Source organism: Macaca nemestrina, chromosome 15, assembly GCF_043159975.1.
Source record: "Macaca nemestrina isolate mMacNem1 chromosome 15, mMacNem.hap1, whole genome shotgun sequence".
Classification (NCBI taxonomy): domain Eukaryota; kingdom Metazoa; phylum Chordata; class Mammalia; order Primates; family Cercopithecidae; genus Macaca; species Macaca nemestrina.
In genome coordinates, this window is record NC_092139.1 from 23,442,230 (window position 1) to 23,468,827 (window position 26,598).

Consider the following 26,598-nt stretch of genomic DNA (forward strand, 5'->3'; position numbering starts at 1 on the left):
TGCTAATCCGCAAAGAGCCCGCCTCCCGCCTCCCCTCCGCGGCCCCAGCCGCGAGCAGCGCCGGCCACTCCGCGGGACGCAGCCACTGCGAAGCGCCAGGCGGCCGGGCCAGCGAGCTCGGGGGTCGAAGGGGACCACGGGACCCTCGGGGCGGGACCCGGGCCGACCAGCGGCGAGGGCGGCGCGGCGCTGCGGGCGGACACCCGGCGGGGGGCACCGCGCGGGGCCGGGCAGAGGCGCGGGGACCGCGATGGGCCGCCGCCGCCTGCCCGTCTGGCTGTGCGCCGTCGCGGCGCTGCTCTCGGGGGCGCAGGCCAAGGGCACCCCGCTCCTGGCGCGGCCCGCGCCACCCGGTGCCTCCCGCTACAGTCTCTACACGACGGGATGGCGCCCGCGGCTGCGCCCGGGGCCGCACAAGTAAGCGCGGGCGGGCGGCGGGCGGGAAGAGGGAGGAATGGGCCCGCGCACGCCGCCGCTCCCACCTGCCCGCACCCGCGGGGGGCGTCGAGGCCACCGGCCCCCCGAGGCCGCTGCATGGAGGCGGCGGCGCCCGGGGCAGAGCCCCTGCTCAGGCGGGCGCCCCACGCTCCGGGAGGTTGCGGGGCTGGCGCGGAAAAAGGAACCGAGGGGGCCTGGCGCGGCGGCTTGGGATCCTGGCAGTGCCCGCGGAAACCTTTCCAGCGAAGTAACATTTTCCAGCTGCGCTGTGTGCAGACTCCGGGCGAGCGGACCAGGTGGAGCGAGAGGAGGAAGGGCGGTCCGCGCTCTAAGCACGCGGGGCTCCCCCGCCCCGGGCCTCCCCTTTCTCCCCTGCCCCGCCAGGTAGGAGATGGAGCTGCGCATCGGGGCGGCCGCTCCCCCCTCGCAGTCAGCCTGGCCCCAGCAACCGCATGGGAGCCCCAGCGTGGCCTGGCTGCAGAGCCAGTGCGGGCTCCTGGCTCCGGGCCCGTGCTGTGGCATAGCCGTCCACAGTGGTCGGCTTATGCCAGGCAGCCACCTCCTCAGCCCTTGTGGCTCATCAAAGAGCCTGCTGCCCCCGCCTCAGCTTCTGGTGTTTCGTGGGCAGTGGCTTGCAAACTGGCCTCAGTTAAGTGGGATGGAGGCTCTGCCTGGGGTGCTGGCTGAACTTGAATTCTAGCTGAATTTGAGCGCTGTTGTAGGAGGAAGAGTACAGACATTCAGTGGGCCTGGGTACATCAGAGCGAACCTCCTAGAGGAGGAGGTACAATAACTGCTCTGAGAGTGAGGGAACAGGACCAAAGGCAAGGGCTGCAAAACTACAAGGAGAGGTGGATTTCTCTGGAAGCCAGGCAGGGGAGGAAGGACGAGACATGGTGCTCTCAAAGGAGTCACCGAGTGGGGACTCAGGAGCCTTGAATGCCAAGATAAGGAGTTTGGAATCAGCGAAGGATGGGGGTGTGGCAGGGCACTTGAGGGAGAATCCGGGCTGGCTTCCTCCCCATGCAGGGAGGGGCAGCCACATCAGACTCCTGGTTCCAAATAGTGCTTAGCCCAGGGGCCACCCATCAGGGAGGCTGGAATCAGAGAACAGCAGTGGGGCTGGACCCCAGACCAAGGGCGTTGGCTTCCAGGGACACAGAGAACTGACAGAAGAGACATGGGGTCTGGAGCCCTGCTGAGGCCCACAGACGGAGGTGGGAGGTTAGGAGCCTCCGTGGGCCTCGCTCAGCCAGATATTCCAGGGGTACCATTTTCTCCTGTAGGGCCCTCTGTGCCTATGTGGTGCACAGGAATGTGACCTGCATCCTACAGGAGGGAGCGGAGAGCTACGTAAAGGCTGAATACCGGCAGTGTGGATGGGGGCCCAAGTGCCCGGGGACAGTCACGTAAGTGCACTCCTCACCTACACCCTTGGAATCCCCTGGCACAAGCGCCAGTCCTGCCTTCAGCCGAGAGCAGCTACTAATTCCAGAAGGGCTTCTTGGACTCCAGAGAGCCCACCTGAGCCCCTATACAGGCCAGAGTAGAAGGCGGCCCCAGAAAAGAGGGTGCCAGGGAGGATCCCAGGGATTTGGGCTTGCAGCAGAGTATCACCTGCACAGACAGTGGCAGGCTTGGGCTGGAGCCCAGGAACCACAGAGGGACAAGGGGAGGGTTCTGGGGGCAGAGGCAGCACAAGGCTAGGAGGAAGTGACAGAAGCAGAAGGTGAGGGGAGAGGAGGGAGCACCCACCCTTAGGCAATGGGTGATGCCACAGGGGGGCCTAGCAGGCCCAGGGAGGACCGTGGTGACCACAAGGAGGCAGGCCATGGGGCAGGGAGAGGAAGCCGGAGCAGCAGGGCTGCACGTGAGGACCTGTGGGACTGCATGCACGTGGGATGCACAGGTCTGTACTTGGAGAGGTTCACATGTGTGTGTGGAAACAAACCTGTTATCCGGTGTGTCAGTGGGTAAACAGGTATGTGGCTGAACAGGTGAGGGCATGGACCCTCGTGAGCCTGCCTGCACCCCAGACCTTCCCTTCCCTGCTCACAATCAGAGGTGCCCATCCACCAGCCTCTCTGACCAGAGCCAAGGTCCCGGAGCAAGCTACAGAGGAGTGGAAAGAACTAAGGGGAGCAGGTGGGAGCCAAGAGTGGCCCCAGGGCAGTGAGGGGACTGCCAGCACCTGTTCCAGGGCAGTGCCCCTCCCTGCCCACAGGGAGGGCTGGGGCTGTGTCTGAGTTCTCCCAGGTGCCACTGCAGCCTGAGTGGAATTTCTCATGGCAGCATGAGCTAGAAGGGGTCCAAGTGGTCTTGGGAAGTGATGGGGCGAAATTCCTGCTTCTCTCCAAGCTACCAGGATGGGTGGGACTTCTACCTGCATCCTTCCCTAACATGACTGTGAGCTCCAGGAAGTCCTGCCCTTACCCCACCCCTGTCACCTTAAGCACAGAAAAAGTAAAACCCTCGGGGTGGCATGGGGGTGGGGAGACACACAGCCTTATGCAAGTGTCTGAGGGTGGCCCTGAGTGCCAGCTAGGGGGAGGAGCACAGCCCTCAGGTGCAGGATCCTGCTGTCTTGCTCTCCCTGGCCCAGGTACCGCACAGTACTCAGACCCAAATACAAAGTTGGCTACAAGACAGTGACAGAACTCGCCTGGCGTTGCTGTCCTGGCTTCACTGGGGAACGCTGCCCTGAGCACCTCACGGACCATGGGGCTGCCCCACCCCAGCTGGAGCCTGAGCCTCAGATTCCTTCGGGGCAGCTGGGCCCAGGTCCCAGGCCCCCTTCCTACAGCAGAGCAGTCCCCAGTCCTCACGGTGAGTCTGCCCAAGGAGACCCTCCAAGGTGACTGGGTTTCTTGGGCTCAGTGGCAGGGGCAGGGAGGGGACTGATCCCAGGCTAGCTGAGCTCCGGCATGGATGGGGAGGAGGAACCTCCAAGCCCCACCTTCACCCCACCATAAAGCTGAGGGAGTTATGCTGAGTGAGAAGGTAGGCTTAGAACAGAAAGTCTCTTGGGTGGCCTGGCAGTGTGACAAGCTGAGAGCGTGAGGCCAGTGATGCCCCCTGGGGCTCTCTTCTCCTCTTTCCCAGGAAGGAAAGGCCCAGGGCTGTTTGGTGAGCGGCTGGAACGCCTGGAGGGTGATATCCAGCGCCTGGCCCAAACATATGGTACCCTCAGTGGCCTGGTGGCCAGCCACGAGGACCCCAATAGGATGACTGGTGGCCCCCGGGCTCCTGCTGCCCCTGTGGGCTTTGGGGTCATCCCTGAGGGGCTTGTGGACCCAGGAGACAGAGCCAGAGGGCCGCTAACACCTCCCTTGGACGAGATCCTAAGCAAGGTGACAGAGGTGAGCAACACTCTTCGGACCAAGGTGCAGCTTCTAGACAAAGTGCATGGGCTGGCACTCGGCCATGAGGCCCACCTGCAGCGGCTGCGGGAAGCCCCACCATCCCCCCTCACCTCCCTGGCCCTGCTGGAGGAGTATGTGGACCGACGGCTGCACCGACTCTGGGGGAGCCTGCTGGATGGCTTCGAGCAGAAGCTGCAAGGCGTCCAGAGTGAGTGCGACCTGCGAGTGCAGGAGGTGCGGCGGCAATGTGAGGAGGGTCAGGCCGCCAGCCGGAGGCTGCACCAGAGCCTCGATGGCCGGGAGCTAGCCCTGCGCCAGGAGCTGTCACAGCTGGGCAGCCAGCTGCAGGGCCTGAATGTGGCTGGCAGGGGCAGCTGCTGTGGCCAACTAGCCTTGATCAATGCCCGTATGGATGGCCTTGAGAGGACCCTGCAGGCAGTCACCGAGACCCAAAGGGGCCCCGGTGCCCCAGCCAGGGATGAGCTTACGAGGCTGTCTGCTGCCATGCTCGAGGGAGGTGTGGACGGGCTGCTTGAGGGTCTGGAGATGCTCAATGGGACAGAGGGTGGAGCAAGGGGATGCTGTCTGAGGTTGGAGATGGGGGGGTGGGGAGCAGGTGGCTCTGGGACTATGCTGGAAGAGCGCGTGCAGAGCCTCGAGGAGCGCCTAGTGACATTGGCTGGGGAGCTAAGCCGTGACAGCGCCCCTCCAGGCAGGTCAGCTCGACCCCTCGTGCAGACAGAGCTGGCCGTGCTGGAGCAACGGTTGGTTTCACTGGAGACTTCGTGCACCCCAAGCACCACCTCAGCCATCCTGGACAACCTCGTGGCAGAGGTGAAGGCCTGGCAGAGCCGGAGCGAGGCCCTCCTACGCCAGGTGGCCAGCCACGCAGCACTGCTCCAGCAGCTCAATGGTACTGTGGCCGAGGTCCAGGGACAGCTGGCAGAAGGGACGGGCAGCTCACTCCAAGGCGAGATCACTCTGCTCAAGGTCAATCTGAACTCAGTGAGCAAGTCGCTCACAGGCCTCAGTGACTCTGTCAGCCAGTACTCTGATGCCTTCTTGGCTGCCAACACGTCCCTGGATGAGCGGGAACGCAAGGTGGAAGCCGAAGTCCACGCCATCCAGGAGCAGGTCAGCAGCCAAGGCTCCAGGCTTCAGGCTGGCCACAGGCAGGTCCTGAACCTGCGGGGGGAGCTGGAGCAACTCAAGGCTGGTGTGGCCAAGGTGGCCAGTGGGCTGAGCCGCTGCCAGGACACAGCCCAGAAACTTCAGCACACAGTGGGACACTTTGACCAGCGGGTGGCACAAGTGGAGGGTGCGTGCAGGAGGCTGGGCCTGCTGGCTGCGGGCCTGGACAGCTTGTCCACTGAGCCACTGAGGTCCAGAGAGGGCCTGTGGAGCCATGTGGACCAACTGAATCGTACGCTGGCCCAGCACACACAGGACATTGCCCGCCTCCGCGACGACCTACTGGACTGCCAGGCCCAGCTGGCTGAGCAGGCACGGCCAGGGAAAGCCAACTAGACAGGCTGGCCAGGATCCAACCCCTAGATCCCACCAACTCGGGGAATATCACCCCAGAGCCCAGCCTTATCCAGCAGCGCCTTCCAGCCTTCCCTGGCTAGCCCAGATGGCACTAAAGAGGCCACCGAGGGAATGGTCTTGGTCTAGCTCCATATGGCTATCCCAGCCACCAAAACCCATGCACAGTGCCGCACAAACTGGACAGTTCCGGACAGCGGTCAAGGCAAGGATGTCGTGCTTGAAGGCCAGGGTGGACTTGAGAGATTCCACTGTCTGCAAATCCATATCTGGGCAGCCAGATGCAGGGCCTGAGCGTGGCTGGCAGGGGCAGCTGCTGTGGCCAACTGGCCTTGATCAATGCTCATATGTAAGGCGTTGAGAGGACCCTGCAGGCAGTCAGCACCAGTGTCAGCAACTGTGCAAAGACCTACAGACCCACAGCCAGTGGCCTGTCCACATTGCCCTGTGCCCACAAGCAATAGTCCACAGCCTTTGGTGGCTTCTGTTCCTTGTCCCCTCAGCTTCTCCCTGCAGCCATCAGGACTAGGTTTGTACAGGAAGGTGATGCCCACTGGAACTGTCCTCACACCTGGCAGCTTCATGGATGCTGTATCTGAACTAAGGACCAGAGGCTGCCAGATGTTTCTGGCTCCTCACATGTCCTTCAGGACAGAAGAGAAGCACAAAGACTCAGACAAGAGTTCTCTTTATTCCCTTTGATCCTCCCCCAAGGTGAGGGCTTAGGCAGCTGTAGAACCCCAGGAAAGAACGAAATGCAGGCAATCTGTTTAGAGACCCCCCACCCCAAATTTATCCTTTTCCTTTCCTTCCCCTAAAATGTTTCCAGGGCTCTCTGGTGCCCGCACTGTCCTCTTCTTTCCACTCGGGGGTGGGGAAATCCTTCCTGCGAGGTCAGGGCATTTCTCTAGAAAGTGGCCTGAATGAGGCCAGGCCCTGAGAAGGAGCCCCCAGCTGAAGGAAAGGAGCTCCAGGCCTTGCTTTTAACACCCCTGCAAAACCGCCACCCTCCCAGGATGTTCACAAAAAGTGAGAAATTCAGGTACGAAACCATCAATGGACAACTTGAAAACGCATGTTCCTCAGGCCTATGCAGTTCCCAGAGACTCTGACACCCATCTCTGCTGAGGCTCCCAGCCTCAGTTTCCCCCACAGCAGCACGGGCCCCGCTGTGCTGCTCTTCAGGTCCCCACAGCCCTGCCTTTTGTTCCTGGACATTTGGTATTCTGCCCTCCACTCCGGTACTATCGGAGTAGGGCAGCTCTGGATTAAAGCTTTTAGCCAGTCTAAAGCTACTTTCTTCACCAAAGACAGTGGGAGGAGGGGTTGCTGGGGCATCATCCCTGCTTCCTACAGCTCCTTAGGCAAGAGCTTACCGAGCAGCTGTGAGCACCAAGCTGGCCAGCAGAGACTGGGGGAGGACTGTCAAGCCAACGCCCACCTGCCCCTGCTGAGTTTGGGACTGTCTTTAAGGGAGGTCTGGAGAGAGGCAGTGGCAGCAGCCGGATGGGGAGCAGGCCAAGCCGGAGCCACACTCTTTCAGCCTGCAGGTGTGGGTGTGTATCGTGTGCTGAGATGCCAGGGCACCAGCAAGGGGGATGTGTTGGCAGTGATGTCTGGCTTCAGAGGGTACAGTCCTGGCTCCCAGATAAGGTACGGGGAGAACACTACGTCCTTCCAGAGGCTGCACCACACTCCCACTGCTGCCACCAACCCTTCACTGATGCCTCGAGCCTCAGAGGGGCCTCCCTCTTCTCCCTGTCCTATCAAGAGTTACAGCAAGGTCCCAGATTGACAGGGAGAGAGATATCAAGGGCATAGAGAACCCTGCAAGGAGGCCAGGCGTGGTAGCTCATGCCTGTAATCCCAGCACTTTGGGAGGCCGAGGTGGGCAGATCACTTGAGGTCAGGAGTTCGAGACCAGCCTGGCCAACATGGTAAAAACCCATCTCTGCTAAAATCACAAAAATTAGCCAGGCGTGGTGGTACATGCCTGTATTCCCAGCTACTTGGGAGGCTGAGGCAGGTGAATGGCTTGAACCTGGGAGGCGGAAGTTGCAGTGAGCCAAGATCATGCCACTGCACTCCAGCCTGGGCAACAGAGCAAGACCCTGTCTCAGAAAAAAAAAAAAAAACAGAACCCTGCAAGGGCCCAGATGACAAACTGCCCCAGGCCAGTGCCACACTGACGCCTGGAGCATCTGCAGCTTAGCTGGCAAAAACAGGACGGGGAAGATGGGGGAGTCTCTCTAGCTCCAACCAACCTGCAGCCCCCTTCTTCCCCTTCAGTGGGTTTGCCCCGTGGCACTCCAGCTCCCACCCTCCTATACCCCGGTACACCTAGTCAGTTCTGGGCTGGGCCAGGGAGGAGAAGCCAGGGCAGGTTCAGTCCAGGGTATCAAGGTCCACAGTGGGCAGTGGCTCCCGCCAGTAGCAGAAGTTACTGTATTCAGGGTTGGCCAGGTCTGTGCTGGGGCCACGGGCCACAGGTGGGAAGAGGAGCTCGACCACCTCACCAAGCCGCTCATACCTACAGGCAGAAGGGGGCCAGCACTGAGCCTGAGCTGCCACCAAACCACGGCCTCGGCCATGGGAGCCCAGAGTAAGGGACAGAATCCCTGGTGAGAGGTGAAATTGGGGCCCAGGAAGAAGCCGGGGCAGGGGGACGTGGCAGGGCATGGGGAACACGTGGCAGGGTTTGGCCTCACGTGGACTTGTGGTTCTTCATGAGCTCCTGGATGAGCTCTCCCTGGGGATTGACTGTGAAGATGCGTGACTCAGGTAGGCCCACCTGCCGGTAGGCAAAGACATCCTGTGGGAGACAGAGGGGCCCATGGAACGGAGGCCTGCAGGCAGCTGGGGAGAGATGGCTTGGCAGAGGGGAGGGGACACACTCACATTGGGCCTGTTCCCAAAGGCAGCATAGAAGGGCTGTCCATGGGGCAGAAACAGCTGCTGGATGTCACTCAGGCAGGCGACCTTGAACACCTCTGGTTTCTTCTCAATCACCTCTCTGGGGTGGCCAGAACCACGGCAGGGAAGGGGGCCAAAGTAGGGAAGAAGCCAGAGGGGATGGCAGGCTCAGGGGATGGGGGGTCTGACCCCACCCTCCTTGCCACCTGAGAGCTTAATGCCAGCCTGCTAAGGCTGGCCTGGCAGTGGGCCTGCCTCTCCCCACCCGGGGACCATGGGCTTGTACGTGTGGGGGTGGTTACCTGTGGAGGGCAGAGAAGAGGCTGCTAGGAGACAGAAGGATGGGGCCCGTGGGGAGGCTACAGCCCCCCTCGCTCACCCACTGCAGGTACCCCTTGGTGAGGTCCGCCATGCCAATGGCCCGCGCCGAGCAGTACAGGAACTTGTACCCATTTCTGAGAGTGGGGAACAGGGTGGCATAGAGCCATCAGAGACCAGCCAGCCCTCATCTGTTTCCTTGGCTTCAGCCTGCCCAGCCCAACTGTGGGGCTCTGATGTTCCAACCTATGCAGGGAGAGGACTTGGGGAGAACGGCCAGGCCTCAGCAGTGGACTCAGCTGGATGGTGCAGAGTCCTGAGGCCTGGGTGGACCAGGATGGAGAGGGCCTCCCCTCCGGCCTCAGGCCAGTAGGTGGCCCTGATCCTGGAACACAGCCCCAGGGGATGAGCCTTTCACAGAACTGCGGGCCAATAGAGAGGTCTCAGCACCCGAGGCACCTGCCCTGGTGGCCTCCCTTGTGGTCCCTGCTGGTCCCCAAGATGTCCTGTCCTGTCACTCCCTCTCTAGAGCTAGGGGCCTTGCCTCAGCCCCAGCCCCAGCCCAGGCACTCACAGGTGGATTTTGTGATAGAGACTGGTGATGCCCTGGTGTGTCCAGTCTTTCCCCAGCTGGGGCAGGATATGACCCAGAGCGTCCGACCTACAGCCAGAGAAGAAGGGTCACTCCAAGGCAGCTCCATGTGGCCCAGCTCCAGCCCCAGGATGCCCCACCAGGAAGGGAGGGCTCCTCTCACTGTCCCCACCACACCCAGCACAGAGGGAGGCGAGTCCGTAACCCCTCTCTCCCTCCCCTTCCCACAGCCAGCCGAGCCTCACTTGGTGATGGTGCCGTCGATGTCAGAGATGACCACCTTGTCGTCCCATTTCCACAGGTAGATGGTGGCCTTGCAGCGGCAGGTGCCCTGGTACTGAGTGGTCACACTGAACACCACATCATTGGCACCTTCTTGCAGGTTCAGGCGCCGCTGAGGCCAGAGGGGGGTGTGTTGTGATCAACGACAGCCAGGCACTGCCTACCTCTCCCCTTCTGCCATAGTCTCCAATCCCCTCAGGCCTCTCATTCTCCTCTTCCTCCCAGCTCAGAGACCCTTCTTGAATTCATCAGAGATAGCCACACACAGACACACATCCATGTGGGCAGAGGGTGGCCATGCTGATCAGGGCTCTGTCCAGTGCAGGCCACAGGAGCCCTAGCGTCCATTCACTCCCCTTTGAAATGTAACTCACAGACAAAGCCACATCCATGACTCCCTGCCCAGGATTCCCAGGCCCACGGCTGGGGCTGCTGTTGGCAGGGAGACACCCCCCTGCATAGATGGGGGTCCTGTGGGGATCTCCATAGGAAGCCCCTCCCTGGGGCCAGGATACCTGAGTCAACATTGCCCTAAGAAGAGGTGTAACCCTGTACTTGGTCCATAGAGAAGGATCAGGGCCGTTCCCCACCAAAGCCCTGAGTTGAGTGTGAGCCCCAGGGTACCAGACAGATGGCAGCTGCTTTGTACTGGCTGGTAAGCTCCTCCTGGACACCTCTCTGACCATGGAGCCACACCCATGAAGAAAATATATTCTTATTCCAGGAGCCACCAGTTACTGAGCTTAGAGAAGATATGACTTGGGGCCAAGAGTTGCCAGAATCTGAGGGACTGTCATCAGCATTTGATTCTTTTCAGTGTTGCTTCCAAGGGCTGACCCAGAGCCTGCTGGCTCACTACAGGTTGATATCTCAGGAGGACCTAAGAGACAGCTTTCCCAGTGTCTGACAGACAAATGGGCTGGCATGTGAAGAAGTGAGCGCCTGCCCTTGGAGGTATTCGAGTGGAGGCTATCAGGGAGGCTCCCAAGGGGATAGATTCTGGCCTTTGGTGAACGTGTGGCTCCCTGGAGCCATTTCTCAGCCGGGTCCTGAGGGACTCTCAGACAGAATTAGCTCAGCCCCTCCCCAACCTCCACACAGACAACCCACACTTACAATCTGATCGGAGGAAAGGCGGAGGGACTTCTTGTAGGTGGGAGTGGAGGGTGGAGTGGAGGGTGGCAAGGAGGGGATCTCGAGGATCACAGGGCTGTCTGGGGCGTCGTCATCACTGCTCAGGACATCTGTCTTCTCCCTGTGGACCGCACTGGCTCTCAGGCCATCTCCTCCAGCCAAAGGGCCTTCACTCCCAGGAGATGCCAAGAGGAGCCTGGGCCTGTCCCCGCCATGCCAGGGCCTGTCCAGGCTATCAGTGATCCCTCTCTCTAGGTACAACCCATTTGCAGTGGTGGCAGACACAGGGGTGTAGGCTGGCAGTCTCCACCCAGCCAAGCAACAGCAGAGGGGGCCGAGACCCAGGGCTGCCAGCTCTCAGTGCCTGCCTTGGAGATATTTACCTGAATACCTAACGTGTATCTCCGGGCTTATCCCCAACCTCACCTGCTTTGGTTTCAGTCAGGCCATCCTTAGCTACTCTCCACCCAGCCTTAGGCAGCTGGGTCACTTCAGATGTGGAAAAAGGAAACAAAGTCAGCTGGCTTCTTTGGGCTGGGAGAGGCCCTGCCCCTCCTTAATAGGGATCCCCTTGTCTGGGGCAGGAGCCTGAGGACCTGTGCCAGCTCCGCCATTTCCTGGTTGTGGCCAGGAAATGTATCTCCAGGCCTCATTTTTCCCATCTGTAAAATGGGGCCATTTCTCAGGAAAAAGAAAAGGTATAGAAGTGCTTGCGGTGGCTCACGCCTGTTATCCCAGCACTTTGGGAGACCAAGGTGGGCGGATCACCTGAGGTCAGGAGTTCGAGACCAGCCTGACCAACAGGGTGAAACCCCGTCTCACTAAAAATACAAAAAATTAGCCAGGCATGGTGGCTCACGCCTGTAGTCTAGCTACTCAGGAGGCTGAAGCCGAGAATCGCTTGAACCTGGGAGGTGGAGGTTGCAGTGAGCCAGGATTGCACCACTGCACTCCAGCCTGGGTGACAGAGCCAGACTCTGTCTCAAAAACCAACCAACCAACCAACCAACCAAAAAAAAAAAGTGCTTGGTGCTTGGGGAATGACAAATAAAGAACCCACGGCTGGAGACAGGGTACTGGCTCCTCCCTGCCACCCCCCGACCCAGGGCCATCTTTCCCAGGCTCCCACTGCAGAGCCCCGGATAGGGGGTCTCACTCACCCCTGCTGCTCCTTGGCTGCAGTCTTCTCCCTCTGGGCACTGCGCTGTGGAAAGAACATCCATTAGTGAATCCCACCTCCTGCCTGTGCCAGCCCTGGCCCTGCCCCTCGACCATGACCACCCACCTCCTCGGCCAGGAAGTCCCTGCGTCGCCAGGAAAACCACCATCGCCCACCCTTCCGGGGCATCTTCTCCTTCTCCAGCTTGTCCATGGTGCTCTGTGGGCAGATGAAAACCATGGCAGTGTTTCCTACCTCCTACCTCCACACAAACCTCCTACCTTATGTTGTTCTTGGGACCCTTCTCCCATGAGCCCAGAGTCTGGGTCGACCCTAGAGCAAGGTGCTATCAACATCTGGAGGCCAAGGAAGCATGCTCACCTCCATCCTGGGATTCCAAGCAATGACTCAGGTGAGTTATGTTCAAAAGACGGAGGGCTATTCCTGCCCCCAGCCCCGATCCCTAGCTCTAGGCTCAGCCTCAGCCTGGCCTCCAAATCTTGTGGATCCATTCCTCTACTAGAGTAGTTAAAGGCAATGCTTTCAGAGTTTCTCAAGATCTGGTACTCCCTATGTTGAGACCAAGTGGTAGCAGGGAGAACAATCTTTAGCCAGTACTCCCCTCAACCTCCAAGACTGCCCCAGGCAATCTCCTAAGGTCGGTGATCCTATCCCACGAACAGCCCCGTTTTCTGTATGTTACCATCGCTGTCTGGTTGGGGCAAGTTGACCTTGTGAAAAAATGCTGATGAGATCTATGCTATTATACATAACCCCAGGGAGAGCCCAGGCAAGGCCCATCTGGGGAACACACCAGCATTCTACAGACCCAAGTCAGGAGGATGTGGGTTTGGGCTGGGAACAGCCAGGGGGCCCCCTTGAACTGGAAACAGGCTGGCAGGGCAGGGGTCTCTCAGGGGCCTCAAACAGTGGGTCTGTCTGGGTAAGGTGAGGAGATCCAAGCAGGGAAGGGACCCTCTTCCTTCCCACAGACTCTGGGTCCTAGCTCAGACCCCGTACCAGCCAGAGGACGAAGCTGTCACCCAATGGCAGTGACAGCTGTCAACATCTGTTAGTGATGCTCTTTGGGTAAGCCAAGAACAATAGGCCACGCCAGGTCAGGGTGGTGCCTTGGATCGCTCCCAGAGGGGCAGGTCCAGGTTGGCAAAGGCTGGCACTGCCCAGGAGGGCACCATCCTCCATGAGTAGGGGAAGGTGGCTGGGAAGACCAGGGAAGAGGTTCTGGGAAGAGTAAAGAGGCTGGGCATACCATCATTCCTTCCCCACTCTGGGCATCATACATGCTGTTCCCCACCCCTGTCCAGCTCAAGGCCCATCCATCCTTCAATCTCTTACCCAGCAGGCACTTGCTTATCAAACCACCTTGCCGTAGGCTCTCCTAGCACTGCACGCCTGTCCTTCCCAGCACTCAGGACTGAATTATATTCATCTGGGTGAGTCTTTGGTTAACCTAGTCCTCCTTCAAGAGCAGGGATAATTTTGTTTCATTTATTCATGACTGTCCCCAGCCTAGGCCTGGGACATAGTAGGTACTCAAGAAATGTGTGCAGGTAAAGAAAGTAAGCACCCTTCAGCCCAGCCTGGAGGAATAGTCTTCAGGCAAGGTGAAGGGAGCAACTTCCATTTCCCAAACCCCATGTTTCAGATCCAAGGGCTTCCCCATATTTCAGATGCAAAGGCCTCCTGCTAAAGACATGTCCTTGTTTAAGCATCTGTTGGGTTTTTCTTCCCCTCTGGTTTGTCCTGAGCTCCTCTGAAGTCCACTTTAAATACAACAGGATTCAGCCATGGCCAGAAAACCAAGGAAGGGTGGGGCAAGGCTTCAGGGACCTGTGTTGCCTCTCCCAGAGTGCATCTTGCAGCCAGCCAGCCCCTGGCCCCCAGGCCCATCTCTGCTTACCCTTCACTTCCTTGCCAAGGGTCTCCCTGCCCCGAGGCTATGGCTACCTTCCCCAGCAGGGGCAATGGTGCTCTAACCATTACCTTGGGCAAGTTTTTCTGGAAGGCTTGCAGGGAGAGGATCATGGGGGCAGCCACAGCCCAGTTATAATGCCTGGAGAGACAGAATAGGGCATCAGCAGCTGCAGGGTTGTAGAAAGGGAAATGACTCTCCGGCCACCAGCAGCCCCAGCTCTGGGACTTACTTCCCATTGATTTTCACCACTAGGTTTGGGTCATCTAAAAGTCCGGGGTTTTTGGTGAGGTCCTGGTAGGAGACGCTGTGCTGGCTGAATTTCTCTGGGCACGGAGGCAGAGAGTGACGGGTGAGGCTGGCACATCCCACGTGACCTGCTGCCCCAGCCCCCTGGTGCTCCCCACTCTGCTGTTCACATCCTGTCGGTTGGCTCTGTAACCTGGCAGTGCTCCTCCCTGCCTGTGGGTTTTACACCTGTTCCCACCCCAGGATTCACAGGATAACTCACAACTTAGTGTCAAGCATTTACTTCATGGGGACTTGGGAAGGTCCAGCCCCTGCTGGTGGAGTGTGGGCTGCACAGGGCAGAGAGCTGCAGGGAAGCCCAGCCTCCCACCTCTATTGCCCCACCCTCGCGGTCTTCCCTGCCCTTGCCATCCTCTGGGCTCAGCACCAGTCCTCGAAAGTGCTTGGGCCATAGTCGAACATACCTAGGGAGATGTCCCGGCTGTCAGCCAGTCCACCACAGAGGGACAGTGCTATTGTATCTACTGTGTCCAGAGTGGGTTCAGGTTCATGTTCAGGGTTGGGGTCCCTCAGGGACTTCTGACTGCTGGGTTCACTCCATCTTCTGGCCCCCAGCCCAGAGTCACTGCAGGCAAAGGGGCCAACAATGACAAGAATACGAGGAGGGTGGGAGATGGGTCCTCTCTCCTCCCATGCCTTTGATAGCCCTTGAAAGCCTGGACCCTTGGCCCCAGGTGCCCAGACCCATGACACCCTGGCATCCAGAACCCAGGCACCTCTGGGGGAAGTAAAGCGCTGCATTCTCAGAGTCCAGGGAGGGCAAGTCGTCCAGGTAGATGTCACTGGGGCCCAGGTGCTGGCTTCTCTTTGGGGAGCCTGAGGGTTGAAGAGAGGATGTCTGTGGAGCTGACATGTGCTCAGCAGTGTGGGCAGTAAGTGCCCTCTGACTTTGAATTCTCTAAGGCAGTGCCACCCAGCAGAACCTTCTGCAGTGATACAAATGTCCCATGTCTGATATATTAGCTGCTAGTCACATGTGGTTATTGAGCACACTTAAAATGTGATCACAGTGTGACAGAGAAATGGAATTCTAGGCCGGGCGTGATGGCTCACGCCTGTAATCCCAGCACTTTGGGAAGCTGAGGCAGGTGGATCACGAGGTCAGGGGATCGAGGCCATCCTGGCCAACATGGTGAAACCCGTCTCTACTAAAAATAATAAAAATTAGCTGTGCGTGGTGATATATGCCTGTAGTACCAGCTACTCAGGGGGCTGAGGAAGGAGAATTGCTTGAACCCAGGAGGTAGAGTTTGCAGTGAGCCGAGACTGGAGTGCAGTGGTGTGATCATAGCTCACTGCAGCCTCAAACTCCTGGGCTCAGGTGACCCTCTTGCCTCAGCCTCCTCAGTAGCTGGGACTACAGGCACATGACACCATGCCTGGCTAGTTTAAAAAAAAAAAAATTTTTTTCTCACTACATTGCCCAGGCTTTATCTTGAACTCCTCAAGCAGTCTTCACACCTCGGCCTCCCAAAGTGCTGGGATTACAGGCATGAGCCACCACGCTAGCCCTAATTTGATTTTAAATGGCCACATATAGCCAATGGCTACTGATTTGGACAGCACAGGTCTCGTGCTTTCCTAGCGCTCTGAGATAAACCTGAGCTTGTGAGCTGGAGCCATCTGAGTCTGCTCATCTCCCCGACTTCCTATCCCCACGGTCTTCTACTTCTTGCTCAAGGCATGCCAGCTGCCTTCAGTTTCTGGACATGAAACCTCTCTCCAGCCCTACAGCCCGGGCACATACTGTTTCCTCTGCTTAGAATTTCCTTCTCCTGCTCCTCGCTTGGCTGAATCTTCATTATCCATGTCTCAGCTCCGACATCACCTTCTCGGAGGGGCCTTCTCTGACCACCTGGTTTAAACAGCTCCCATTCCAACCAATGACTATGCCCATGGCACGCCCTTCCACACACAGAGCATCTGTCTCCCACACTGCACTGTGAGCCTCATGAGGCTGGTGCCAAGAACAGCACCTGGCACACAGCAGTTGCTCAAAATGTACCAGCACCCACCCAGGGGACAGGGCGAGGCCAGGGAGGCAGTGGGAGAGTCCCAGCATTACTCACCTTTCCCCCTGGAGACCCTTTCTGGCTGCCCAGTGGGAACTGGACCCTCCAGAGTGGCCCAGCTCCATGACTTGGAGGCAGGAGGGAGGCCCATGTCCCCAGAGCTCTGAGTGTTGGTTTCCTCTGTCTCTGGGGTGTGGAGAGGGGGACCCACTAGAGTGGGATCCTCTGTGTCAGGATGAAGGTCGGCACCAGCCTCTGTTTGCTGGATTAGGGGTCCCGAAGGGTCCACGCTGCCAGCCACAGAGGTAGAGGGAGTGCTGGGTCCTCCCCGAGGAGGAGAGGTTGCCTCAGTTCTGCCTTCAAGGACCATTGAGGACTCGGGCCGCTCACCTCTGGCCACCTTCAGTGGAACAAATGGAGGAAGATGTGGGCCAGGGCAAGGCCTGCCTCCCACGCCTCACAAAGCTTTGGGGGCAGTGGCCCGAGTTTCAGTCCCTCCAACCCTGATCCAAGGGGGCCACGGAGCCCCTGAAAGGCAGGGCCTGGGGTTGATACAGAGGGACTCACCTTAGGCAGCCTCCCCCAGGCCCACTGCATGTGGGACTCGGCTCTCAGGGGACTGGGCTCCGGGGTCCGCACCTCCAGCTCCGAGTCGCTCTTAGGGGATGTTAGCTCACCTGCTGAGAGGCTGCAGGAGACATATCCAGAGGCCCTGAGCCTGCCTACCCATCCCCGCTGCTGCCCACCCTAGCCAGGGAAAAAAATATGTGCAAACTATATTTATGCCTGTGTTGAATCCAGAATGTATAAGGAATATGTAAAGATCCAAAGAGTATATAAATATATGAATAACTTATGCTAATCAACAATAAGAAGACAATCCAGTAAGAAGAAGGATGGGAGGGAGGGAGGGAGGGAGGGAGGAAGGAAGGAATGAAGGAAGGAGGGAGGGAGGGAGGGAGGAAAGGAAGGAGGGAGGGAGGGAGGGAGAGAGGGAGGGAGGGAAAGAAGGAAAGAAAAGATGGCAAAGTTGTAACTGGATTGCCTAATGGGCATAGGGTTTCTATTTGGGGGATGGAATGTTCTGGAACTAGGTAGTCGTGATGATCATTCAACACTATGAATGTACTTAATGCCACTGAATTGTATATACTTTGAAATAGTTAAAATGGTAAATTTATGTTATGTATATTTTACTGCAATTTAAAAAATCAATAAAAGACTTGAACTCTTTACAAAGGAAAAATATGAATGGCCAGTAAACATATTAAATGGGTTCTGTGTCATTAGTCATCAGGAAAAATGCAAATGGAAACCTCAGACCGTGATCTGGAGTCCCGGTGTGCAGCCCACTTGGACTCTCACCTGGCCTGGGGGGACCACTCGCCATCCGAGTAGGGGTAGATGTCTTTGGGCTGCGGTGAAGACTTCTCTTCCAACTGGACACTGCTGAGGGGCCACAAGGAAATGGTCACTGATCGGGCAGGATGCCCCAGGCAGGCATGAGAGCCTGGACATCAGGGGCTTGGTAAGGTGAAGCAGCTACTGCTCAGAGAGGTCAAGGCCCTTGCCCAAAGTCACACAGCATAAGCAGAGGAAACAGCACTTGAACCCCCAAACTGGGGTTCAAGTCCCTTGGTCCTTACACACCCTGGGGGCTCTGGCCTCGGCTTTTCCGGCAGGGACAGCTCACTCTCAGCGCCTGCCTCCAGTTCCTCCGAACTAGAATCAGTTGCCACTGCATCCTCCTTCTGCTTGGGCTTCCTCCTGCGACGCCTCTTCCTCCGCCCAATGGAGGCTGTGCCTGCCATGACGAGGCCCTCAGGCTCACTGGCATTGCCCACCTGGGAGTCTGAGGGGAAGCCAGACAGACCCCCCCAAGGGATGGGTGAGGTGCACAGGCCGGGAGGCACGTGTTCCTGTGGAACAGATCAAGAACTGAGCTGGGGGCTGACCCTAGTGGGACTGCCCTCACCACACAGTCATCTTGAGCCTTGCCTGGGTCCCAGTCCTGGAGTGAGCTCATTTAGGGTCAGGAAAACAGGTGTGGAGGCACCAGCCTGGCCCCATAGCCACTACTGGCCTCAGAGCTCCCCAACAGAGCCACCTGCCACCATGGCAGGCCAGGCAGAGATCTTGGCATCAGCCTCTGATCTTCTCTTTTACCCAAGTCTACGACAGCAGGCATCTACTTCTGCTTTAAGATTCAGCCAGATGTCCCCTCCTCCAGGAAGGAGCCTTGGCTATCCCTCTCCCAGTTCCAACATCCCTCACTGCAATGACCAAACAGTTCATCATCCATTGTTTACGTGTCTAGCTCCCCAGACCAGTCTGTAACTTTCTTTGAAGGCAGGGGTCACCCGTCATCTGAGTCTGTTGCACAGTGTCTGGCACACAGTAGGGACTCAAAGTTTTTCAAGTTCAGTTTCAACTCCTCTGTTGGCTTCTGCTGGGCCCTGCCTCCCCTGTGTGAACACCCACCACTTACACAATTCTAGGTTCCAGCTGCACAGAGCTGGCACCAGACCTGAGACAAGCCAGATGTTATACTTTCCAGCCCCCTTCTTCAGCTCCCGCCTCTTCTCCAAGCTGCCCGGGGAAGGCCTCCTTTTCATCCCCAGGGGCCCAGCTCAGGGGTCCAGTCTTCTGAGAAACCTTCCCCAACTTCCCAGTAAGTAGAGTTAGCTGGTACCCTGGCCCCTTCCTCCGGGCCCCCACAGCGTATCATGTGTGCCAGAGGCCAGCCCCAACTGACACCCCTGCCTCAGACCTCCGCTGGTGGGGTGCTCCCAGGGATGGGCGAGGATGGTGACAAATCCCAAGGCTCCACCCAGAGGAGGCACAGGAAAGGGGTGGGAGGGGCAGGTGCTGTTGGGAGGGACAGGTGCTGTTAGGAGGGCAGCACTCACCTCATCGCTCTCCAGCTCCTGAACGAAGAAGGCCTCCCCGCTGTCGCCGAGCTTCATGTGCAAGTCCACGGGCTCCCCATTGATCTCAATGTCTACCTGCAAATGGAGAGTGGTGGCAGGCACATGGGCCCTCACACCCATGCTTCCAACCACAGGTCTCCCGGCTGGTCCTCCGGTGGCTCTTTGCCACCCCAAACACCGTACTTGCTGGGGCTCCCTCCCCCTGGACCTCAAGTGCCTGGCTGCTCCCGACGATGGGGGGCTCTGCTGCATCTCCCCTTCCTCAGAGAGGCCTTCGCTGAGCTCCCTACCCATCTCTCCCTCACTCATACTGCCCCACTGTCTGAGCTTCATTGCACTTGTCACTGTCTCGGTCTCCTTGTGTATTGCCTGGTTTCCAAGTTCTTCCCTCTCTCACATCCACAGGAATAGGGACGTGATCTCTCTTGTGATCGCTGTGTCCCCAGCCCCCAGGTTATCGGCTGCGTGAACAATGGTGGGAATTTCATCGTACTGGCCCTTTGTGGAGTGTCTTCTATAGATTATCTCATTTAATCTTTGCAACCCCTTGCAGTAGCTCCTATCATTACCTCCACTTTATAGATAAGGAAACTGAGGCTTTGAGGGTTTAAGTAATTCGCCAGGAGGCAGACTCACAGCAAGCAAGCCTATGAACCCACAAAGGCTGAGTGTACAACCCAAGCTGCTAGCTTCTTAGATATTCTGTTTCCTGTAGGCTACACTTTTCTATTAGGATCCTGGAAACGTCACAGTTGCCTCAGTGTGAATCTTGATTCACACCCTAGACTTTGCTACTAATAAAAATCTCTGCTGTGCTTGCCTGAGCCCAGTGAAGGTGGAATGGATTTATTTATTTATTTTTATTTTATTTATTTATTGTATTTTTTGAGACAGAGTTTCGCTCTTGTTGCCCGGGCTAGAGTGCAATAGTATAATCTTGGTTCACCGCAATCTCTGCCTCCCGGATTCAAGCAATTCTCCTGCCTCGGCCTCCCGAGTGGCTGGGATTACAGGAGCCCACCACCACACCCGGCTAATTTTTGTATTTTTAGTAGAGACTGGGTTTCACCATGTGGACCAGGCTGGTCTCAAACTCCTGACCTCAGGTGATCCACCTGCTTTGGCCTTCCAAAGTGCTGGGATTACAGGTGTGAACCACCATGCCCAGCCTGAAGTGGATTTATGAAGAGAGAGAAACTAACCTTTGAGCCGCATAGCTGGTCCTGGGACAGTATTATCAGTTGCTATTGACTTGTCCCACCAGCATCATTAGGCGGATAAAATCATATGCATTTGTGCAGGTGAAGTAACTGGGCTCAGAGACATGAAGTGACTTACCAAGAACACACAGGTAAGGTCTTAGTAAGCTGAGCCAGGTCTGACGGCCCCAGCACCGGGATGAGACCTACTCGTCTGTTTCCATGAGAAACTAACTGTGAACCCTCCCAGATCAAAACCCCCAAATCAACCCAAAAACCTTCAAAGAAAGTACAAACCAAGGGAAGCCTGTCCAGAGGACAGATCCCCACCTAAGGGAGGCCCCAGGTCCTGTCCTGGGACTGTAGTGACTGCCCTGGCTTAAAAAGCCCACCCTGGCCGGGCGCGGTGGCTCAAGCCTGTAATCCCAGCACTTTGGGAGGCCGAGACGGGCGGATCACGAGGTCAGGAGATCGAGACCATCCTGGCTAACACGGTGAAACCCCGTCTCTACTAAAAAATACAAAAAACTAGCCGGGCGAGGTGGCGGGCGCCTGTAGTCCCAGCTACTTGGGAGGCTAAGGCAGGAGAATGGCGTAAACCCGGGAGGCGGAGCTTGCAGTGAGCTGAGATCCAGCCACTGCACTCCAGCCTGGACCACAAAGCGAGACTCCGTCTCAAAAAAAAAAAAAAAAAAAAGCCCACCCTGCAGTGGCCACCTCAGCCAGCCTGAGCACTCACCACCTTCTCCCGTGACCGCAGGACGCCCAGCTTGCCAAAACGCACGTGGAAGGGTGAGCACCGGAACGAGCCGTCCACCTGCTTCACCACCAGCACGTCAATGCTGCCGCTCAGCGTGGCTGGGTTCAGGCCCCGGTACAGCTCCTTCACCGTCCCAAACACCGTCTCTGCCAGCTGCCCGACGTAGTTCATGGCTGGTGCTGGCAAAGAAGGGCAGTGGCTTGCACAAAGGTCTGCTCCAGATCCTCCACAAGAAGCTCCTGCAGCCTGACCACCCAGACCCCGAAGTTTACATTTGTGTCACGCCTTGGAGTGACACAGATGGCAGCACAGATGGCAGCAGCCGTGCGATGGGAGGTGCACCCGTAGACGTGGGTCTAACCCCAGCTTGCCTACTGCCCTGCTAAAGGACCCTTGGGCAGCCGACTCCCTTCTCTAAGTGCCGATCTCCACATCTGTAAAATAGGGCACAAGGTAAGACAATACCTGGTTGCCTCGTGCTTCTAAATGCCATGACTAACGATAATGACCACAGTGTTCCGTGGGTATGGCTCATTTCATCTTCACAAGAACCCTGTGGGGCTGGCTGAACGGGTGTCATTATTCCTGTTTACAGATGAGCCAGCAGAGGCTCAGAGAGGTGGAGTGAGCTTCCCAGAGCCTCGTAACTATGAAGGAGGGAACCTGAGATCTGAACCCAGGTTTGTGTGGTTCCACTGGGATGGTCCAACTGTGAAAACAGGAAGGGGTGGGAAGAGGGGGCAGCCTCATTAGATAGCAGGCCCAGGGCCCTGCTGGATAATGGGTGACTGTGCTAATGAGTGCTCTTCTTTTCCCAGGAAGCGGGAAGGAAGGAGCCTTCACTTTTCCATCTGAGAAATGGGCTCAGTTGTCTTGCTGTCTCCTGGTCCTGTGAGTTGGAAGGTGTCTTGCTGGGCAATTGTAGCTGACTTATGGGGGACCAGGGGTGGGAGCACCCCAGGTACTCAAGGCTCTGTTCAGCCCCATCCCTGGGGTCAGATGCTCAAGGTAGAGTATCCCCTATAGCTGGGGACTTAAGGCCCCAAACTACAAATTCCTTTCCAGTTTCCCTGGTGGGAAGCCTGTCGATGCACAGCCTGACTCCAACGGTGTCCAGGCTATCGTTCTCAGACCCCAACTTCAGCCCAAACCCCAGCTCCTCAGACCAGGGCTCAGCTGGCTAGGCGCTCAGATCCACAATCAGGCTTTGGGCTGGCCCCAGCCCACTGAAGCTGCTCCTTCCCCCAGCCAGACCAGTCTTTCCAGCTTTCCCACACCAGGCAGGGCTGGGTAAGCCCAAAGCAGGAGGCTGAGGCGGCCTCAGAGAAAAACCAGGGCTATGATGACAGCCTCCTCCAAGCTGGCACAGTGCCTGCCCCAGCAGCTTCAGGTGATCACCCCTGCCCTCCTGGCCAGGCCAGTGGCCTGCTGCCCCTCTGTCTGCCAAGACCCAGACTGTCCCACCTCCACAGGGCACTTTCTTCTCTCAACCCTGGGTCAGAACCCCTGGAGGACAGCCTGCCATGCAAGACCACTTAGCAAAGAAGCTAAGTGACTTACCCAAGGTTAAGTGACTTTATAGATGAGGAAACTATTCAAGCTCTATGAAGCCGAAAGGCCATAGAAGGGGTATAGGGAGGGGAGAGAGGGCGTAATGACTCATATCCGGCTCTCCTGACTCTAGAGCATGGTCTCCTTCCACTCCATGCTTCCAAACCACCCGACAGTTGTCTGCATGGCCCATGGCCACTTCTGCACAGCCCTGCAACGCTCTGCACTCAAAATGTGATCCATGCACCAGCAACGAAAATCAGCATCAGCATCACCTGGGAGTTTGTTAGAAACAGAAACTTATGCCCAACTCAGCCCTACTGATTCAGCATCTGCATATTTTTTTCTTTCTTTCTTTCTTTTTTTTTTTTTTAAACAGGGTCTCACTCTGTCACCCAGGCTGGTGTGCAGTGGCACCAAAATGACTCACTGCGGCCTCAACCTCCCAGGCTCAAGTGATCCTCCTGCCTCAGCCTCCTGAGTAGCTAGGACTACAGGCATGTACCACCACACTTGGCTAATTTTAAAATTTCTTTTGTACAGACAGGGTCTCGCTATGTTGCCCATGTTGGTCTCAAACTCCTGGACTCAAGTGATCCTCCCACCTTGGCTTCCCAAAGTGCTGGGACTACAGGCGTGAGCCATTGCACCTGGCCTAGCATCTGCATTTTAACAGGATCCCCAGGTGATTCCTGTGGCCTTTCGTGTGTTTGAAAGGAACTGCTTTTGTGTTCCCAGTCCACAGCTTACTCTTGGAAGAGCCTGAACAACAAGACATCCACCCCCACAGCATTTCTCAGATAATGCCACATCCTGCCCAACCTGGGACATCGGATGAAGCAGTGGATTCTTTCAGTCTATGTCAGAGCGTCACAAACGTAAGACACAATTAGAATTGCCAAAGAGAAAATGGGATGAAATGAAACTCCTTGGACCCCTAACATGTCACTCAAATCAAGTTTATCTGCAAGGCACCTGCCATGTGCTAGATAGGACATTTCCACTTTGGTTTCTCCCTACCTAATGCCAAACTCCAAATATAGGTCTGGGGAGACAGTGGTGACAGACACTTGGTGGGTAGACCTCTAAACTACTGTGCCCAGGAAAAGCAGAGAGGGCTCCAGAGGCTTCCAGGAATTAAGGAGCAAGCATGGGGAGGGGCAGAGCTGGGGTTGGGGCAAAGGTCCATCCAGCTGGAGGCCCCAGCCTGAGCTCTCTGCCCTATTAAGCCCTAGTGCAGTTTGTCAGCTTCGGCGCTTTGCCCTTTGGCGCCAGATAATTCTTTGCTCGGGGGTGGGTGGGTGCATTGTAGGATATTTAGCAGCATCCCTGGCCTCTGCCCATTAGATGCCAGTAGCGCTTCATCCCCCACAATTCCAGGTTGTCACAGCCAAATTGTCTCCAGACATTTTTAAAGCCTGGGGGACAAAATTGCCCCCAGCTGAGAACCAATGATCTAGTAGAAAGGGCTGAATAGCAGAGATGGCAACCAGGGTCCTACTCGGATCCAGCCCTGGAGTATTCTCAGGCAAGTAACTGGCTGGCCTCAGTTTCCCCTTCTGTGAACCAAGGCCTCCGTTTTTTAGACACATCTCAGCCCTAATGTCATGGGAGTCCAGAATTCACTCCTCTGTTCCCCCCACTTCACCAATTTGGATGTCCCCCACATCTGCCTGCTCAGCATTTGGGGGGCCTCCTGTAAGTCCCCCCACACCCCCCACATCTGCCTACTTAGCATTCTGGGGGCCTCCTGTGAGCCCAGCCTCTGTCTTCACCCATCCCTTAGGCACCCCCTTTTCCCAGGACCCAGCTCTGCTTCCTTGGTCTTTTCCCAGACAGAGGAGAGCTCTGCTTGGTTCCCCTCTATCACCCTCCACCCACAAACTAACAAGTCTAAAATTAGCCACTTCACTCCCCACACCTTCCCAGGAAGCCAAATACCCCTTAGGACTAGTCACTACCCCTCCCTCCCTCCCTAGCCCTCTAAATCTTCTCCCCCAGTTTCCTGCTCACCCAGCCCCTCCTTTCTCCAGCTGTCCTAGGTCAAGGCTTTACTACCAGATGCCCAGATCATGGGTTGCCACAGGACATTAGGAGAAAATGCAGCAGATTCTCTGGGTGCTGATCCCCACTCTGCCATTTGCTGGCTGTGACCGTGGGCAAGTGACTTCATCTCTCTGACCCTCAGTCTCAGTCTCCAAAATGGGAATAACATCAGATGCGTGTGAATAACTAATGAGAGACTTTGTGTAAAGCCCTGGAATGCAAGAAAAGCCTGTATGTGACACCTATCAGCAGCAGCAGCACGACAGCCCCACTCATGCAAGCTGGTCCTGTGGGCACTGCAGGTCATACTCTGATGAACTGTCCCCGCCAGCAGTTGAGAGTTTGGACTTCTTTTATTTATTTATTTTTTTTTTCGAGATGGAGTCTCATCCTGTCGCCCAGGCTGGAGTGCGGTGGCGCAATCTCAGCTCACTGCAAGCTCCACCTCCTGGGTTCATGCCATTCTCCTGCCTCAGCCTCCCGAGTAGCTGGGACTACAGGCCCGTGCCACGACGCCCGGCTAATTTTTTGTATTTTTAGCGGAGACGGGGTTTCACCGTGTTAGCCAGGATGGTCTCGATCTCCTGACCTCGTGATCCACCCGCCTCAGCCTCCAAAGTGCTGGGATTACAGGTGTGAGCCACCGCACCCAGCGGAGTTTGGACTTCTTAACTTGGCATTCAAGGCTGTGCACAATGGTGGCGCCACTATTTGCCAAATGAGCATGTGCGCTCCAGGCAGGCCTCACACCCCACCTTGGGGATGTTCACAGGCCTTCCAGGCTAGACTACAACTCCAGCACAGGGAAGCCAGAGCAAGCTGCCCTAGGACTGAGCTCTCAGCCCTCGGGGCTCCCAGATTTGGGTGGATGACGGGTGTGGCTCTCCACCGAGGACCAGACCAAGCTGGAGAGTAAGCACTCCTAGTACCCCAGGAGAGAGAAAGCACCACCCCAGCTCCCAGTAGCTACAGCATCTGACCTGCCCAGTCTCAGGGAAAGCAAGGCAAGGGCCAGACACTGTTTTGCAACTGAGGACACTGGGTACCAGAGAAAGTGGCTGTCCTCCTCAAGGTCACACAGTCAGGCTGGGGTAAAGCTGGGCCAGCCTCCCCTGGGAGGTTTCGGCGTCTCCTCTCCAGACTCTCTACGTTTTGGGTGTCCAGGGAGCCTGCAGCCGCTGGGCCAGGGAGAGAGGGACGAAATGAGACCGGCCCCTCCACTCCTGCGTCCCCATCTTATAGCTAGAGGTGGACCCAGGCCCGCGGACAGGAAGGAAGGAATGTCGGATGGCAGGACAGATGGGCAGGGTGGGAGGGGAGAGGGTCATCCCTTCCCCGGCCCGAGGTGGGCCCTACCTGAGGAGCTGCCCACTGGAGCTCCTGGACTCAAGAGCCGCCCCTCTACCTGCGTGCACAGGCTCCACAGGTGAGTGTCTTCGGCCCTCAGTCACTTGGAGCTTCCGGGTCCTCTAAAACAGGGTGAGATCACGGCTCCACTCCTTCCACGATCCTAGTGCGGCCTCCACAGGCTCCAATCGGCCCAGGCTCCACTCCCTGAAAAGACCCCGCCCCCCCGCTCCGATCCACGCCCAGGGCGCCTTTTGGCCTCTGAGGCGGGGGCGGGGCCAGACATCAGGCCCCGCCCACCAGTCCCCGCCCCAAGTCCTTGTGCCGCCCCCTGCCCCACCTCCAGAAAAGTGTGGATTTCGGGACGGGGCGGACCTAGCTCCTCCCAGATTTGCTTCCAGCTTGCTGTGTGATCTTGGGTGAATTCCTCCCCCAATTTGATCCCATTTCCTGTTTTGTCAAGGGGGGAAAGCCGCCTTGCAGGATTTTCGAGATGACATGAAATGACTTTGCGCGGCTCCTGGCGCTCAAACGTCCCCTCCTGGGGGCAGCTTTTCCTGAACCCTCCCGTATCTCCCAGACTGGACAGGCCCCTCGCGTTATCTGTTCGCATAGCTCATAGTTATAATTTCATATTTGCTTGAATGACTACTTGATTAATGTCTGTCTCTTCATTTAAATTTGAACTCTCAGAGCAGGTCATGTACATCCTTACACCCCAGCGCTTATCAGTACATTGCCTGACAAACACCAGGCGCTCCATAAATG

At 57.2% G+C, this 26,598-nt stretch overlaps 2 protein-coding genes across 5 annotated transcripts; one reads left to right on the top strand and one right to left on the bottom strand.

The window, feature by feature from the left end:
• The first annotated feature begins 65 nt into the window (after window positions 1-65).
• LOC105496361 (elastin microfibril interfacer 3) lies at window positions 66-6,636 on the top strand. Its single transcript, XM_011766728.2, has 4 exons — window positions 66-417; window positions 1,725-1,847; window positions 3,041-3,264; window positions 3,541-6,636. The coding sequence occupies exons 1-4, from the start codon at window positions 251-253 to the stop codon at window positions 5,325-5,327; spliced, it is 2,301 nt and encodes a 766-aa protein (XP_011765030.2). The 5' UTR covers window positions 66-250; the 3' UTR covers window positions 5,328-6,636.
• Window positions 6,018-26,034, bottom strand: LOC105496363 (lipin 3). Of its 4 annotated transcripts, none has more exons than XM_011766735.2 (20): window positions 25,889-26,034; window positions 20,866-21,065; window positions 18,907-19,002; window positions 17,648-17,916; window positions 17,363-17,446; window positions 16,565-16,685; window positions 16,055-16,397; window positions 14,702-14,801; window positions 14,390-14,550; window positions 13,909-14,002; window positions 13,748-13,817; window positions 11,870-11,962; window positions 11,745-11,788; window positions 10,567-10,705; window positions 9,414-9,562; window positions 9,151-9,237; window positions 8,561-8,713; window positions 8,244-8,358; window positions 8,054-8,157; window positions 6,018-7,875 (listed from the first exon to the last, which is right to left on the bottom strand). In XM_011766735.2, exons 2-20 carry the CDS (start codon window positions 21,055-21,057, stop codon window positions 7,731-7,733), a joined length of 2,559 nt encoding a protein of 852 aa, XP_011765037.2. In that variant the 5' UTR covers window positions 21,058-21,065; window positions 25,889-26,034; the 3' UTR covers window positions 6,018-7,730. The 4 variants fall into 4 exon arrangements, with proteins under 4 accessions (XP_011765037.2, XP_011765034.2, XP_011765031.2 ...); XM_011766732.2 differs by having other exon boundaries at window positions 25,840-26,034; XM_011766729.2 differs by lacking the exon at window positions 25,889-26,034 and adding an exon at window positions 21,352-22,879.
• Window positions 26,035-26,598: the final 564 nt, after the last annotated feature.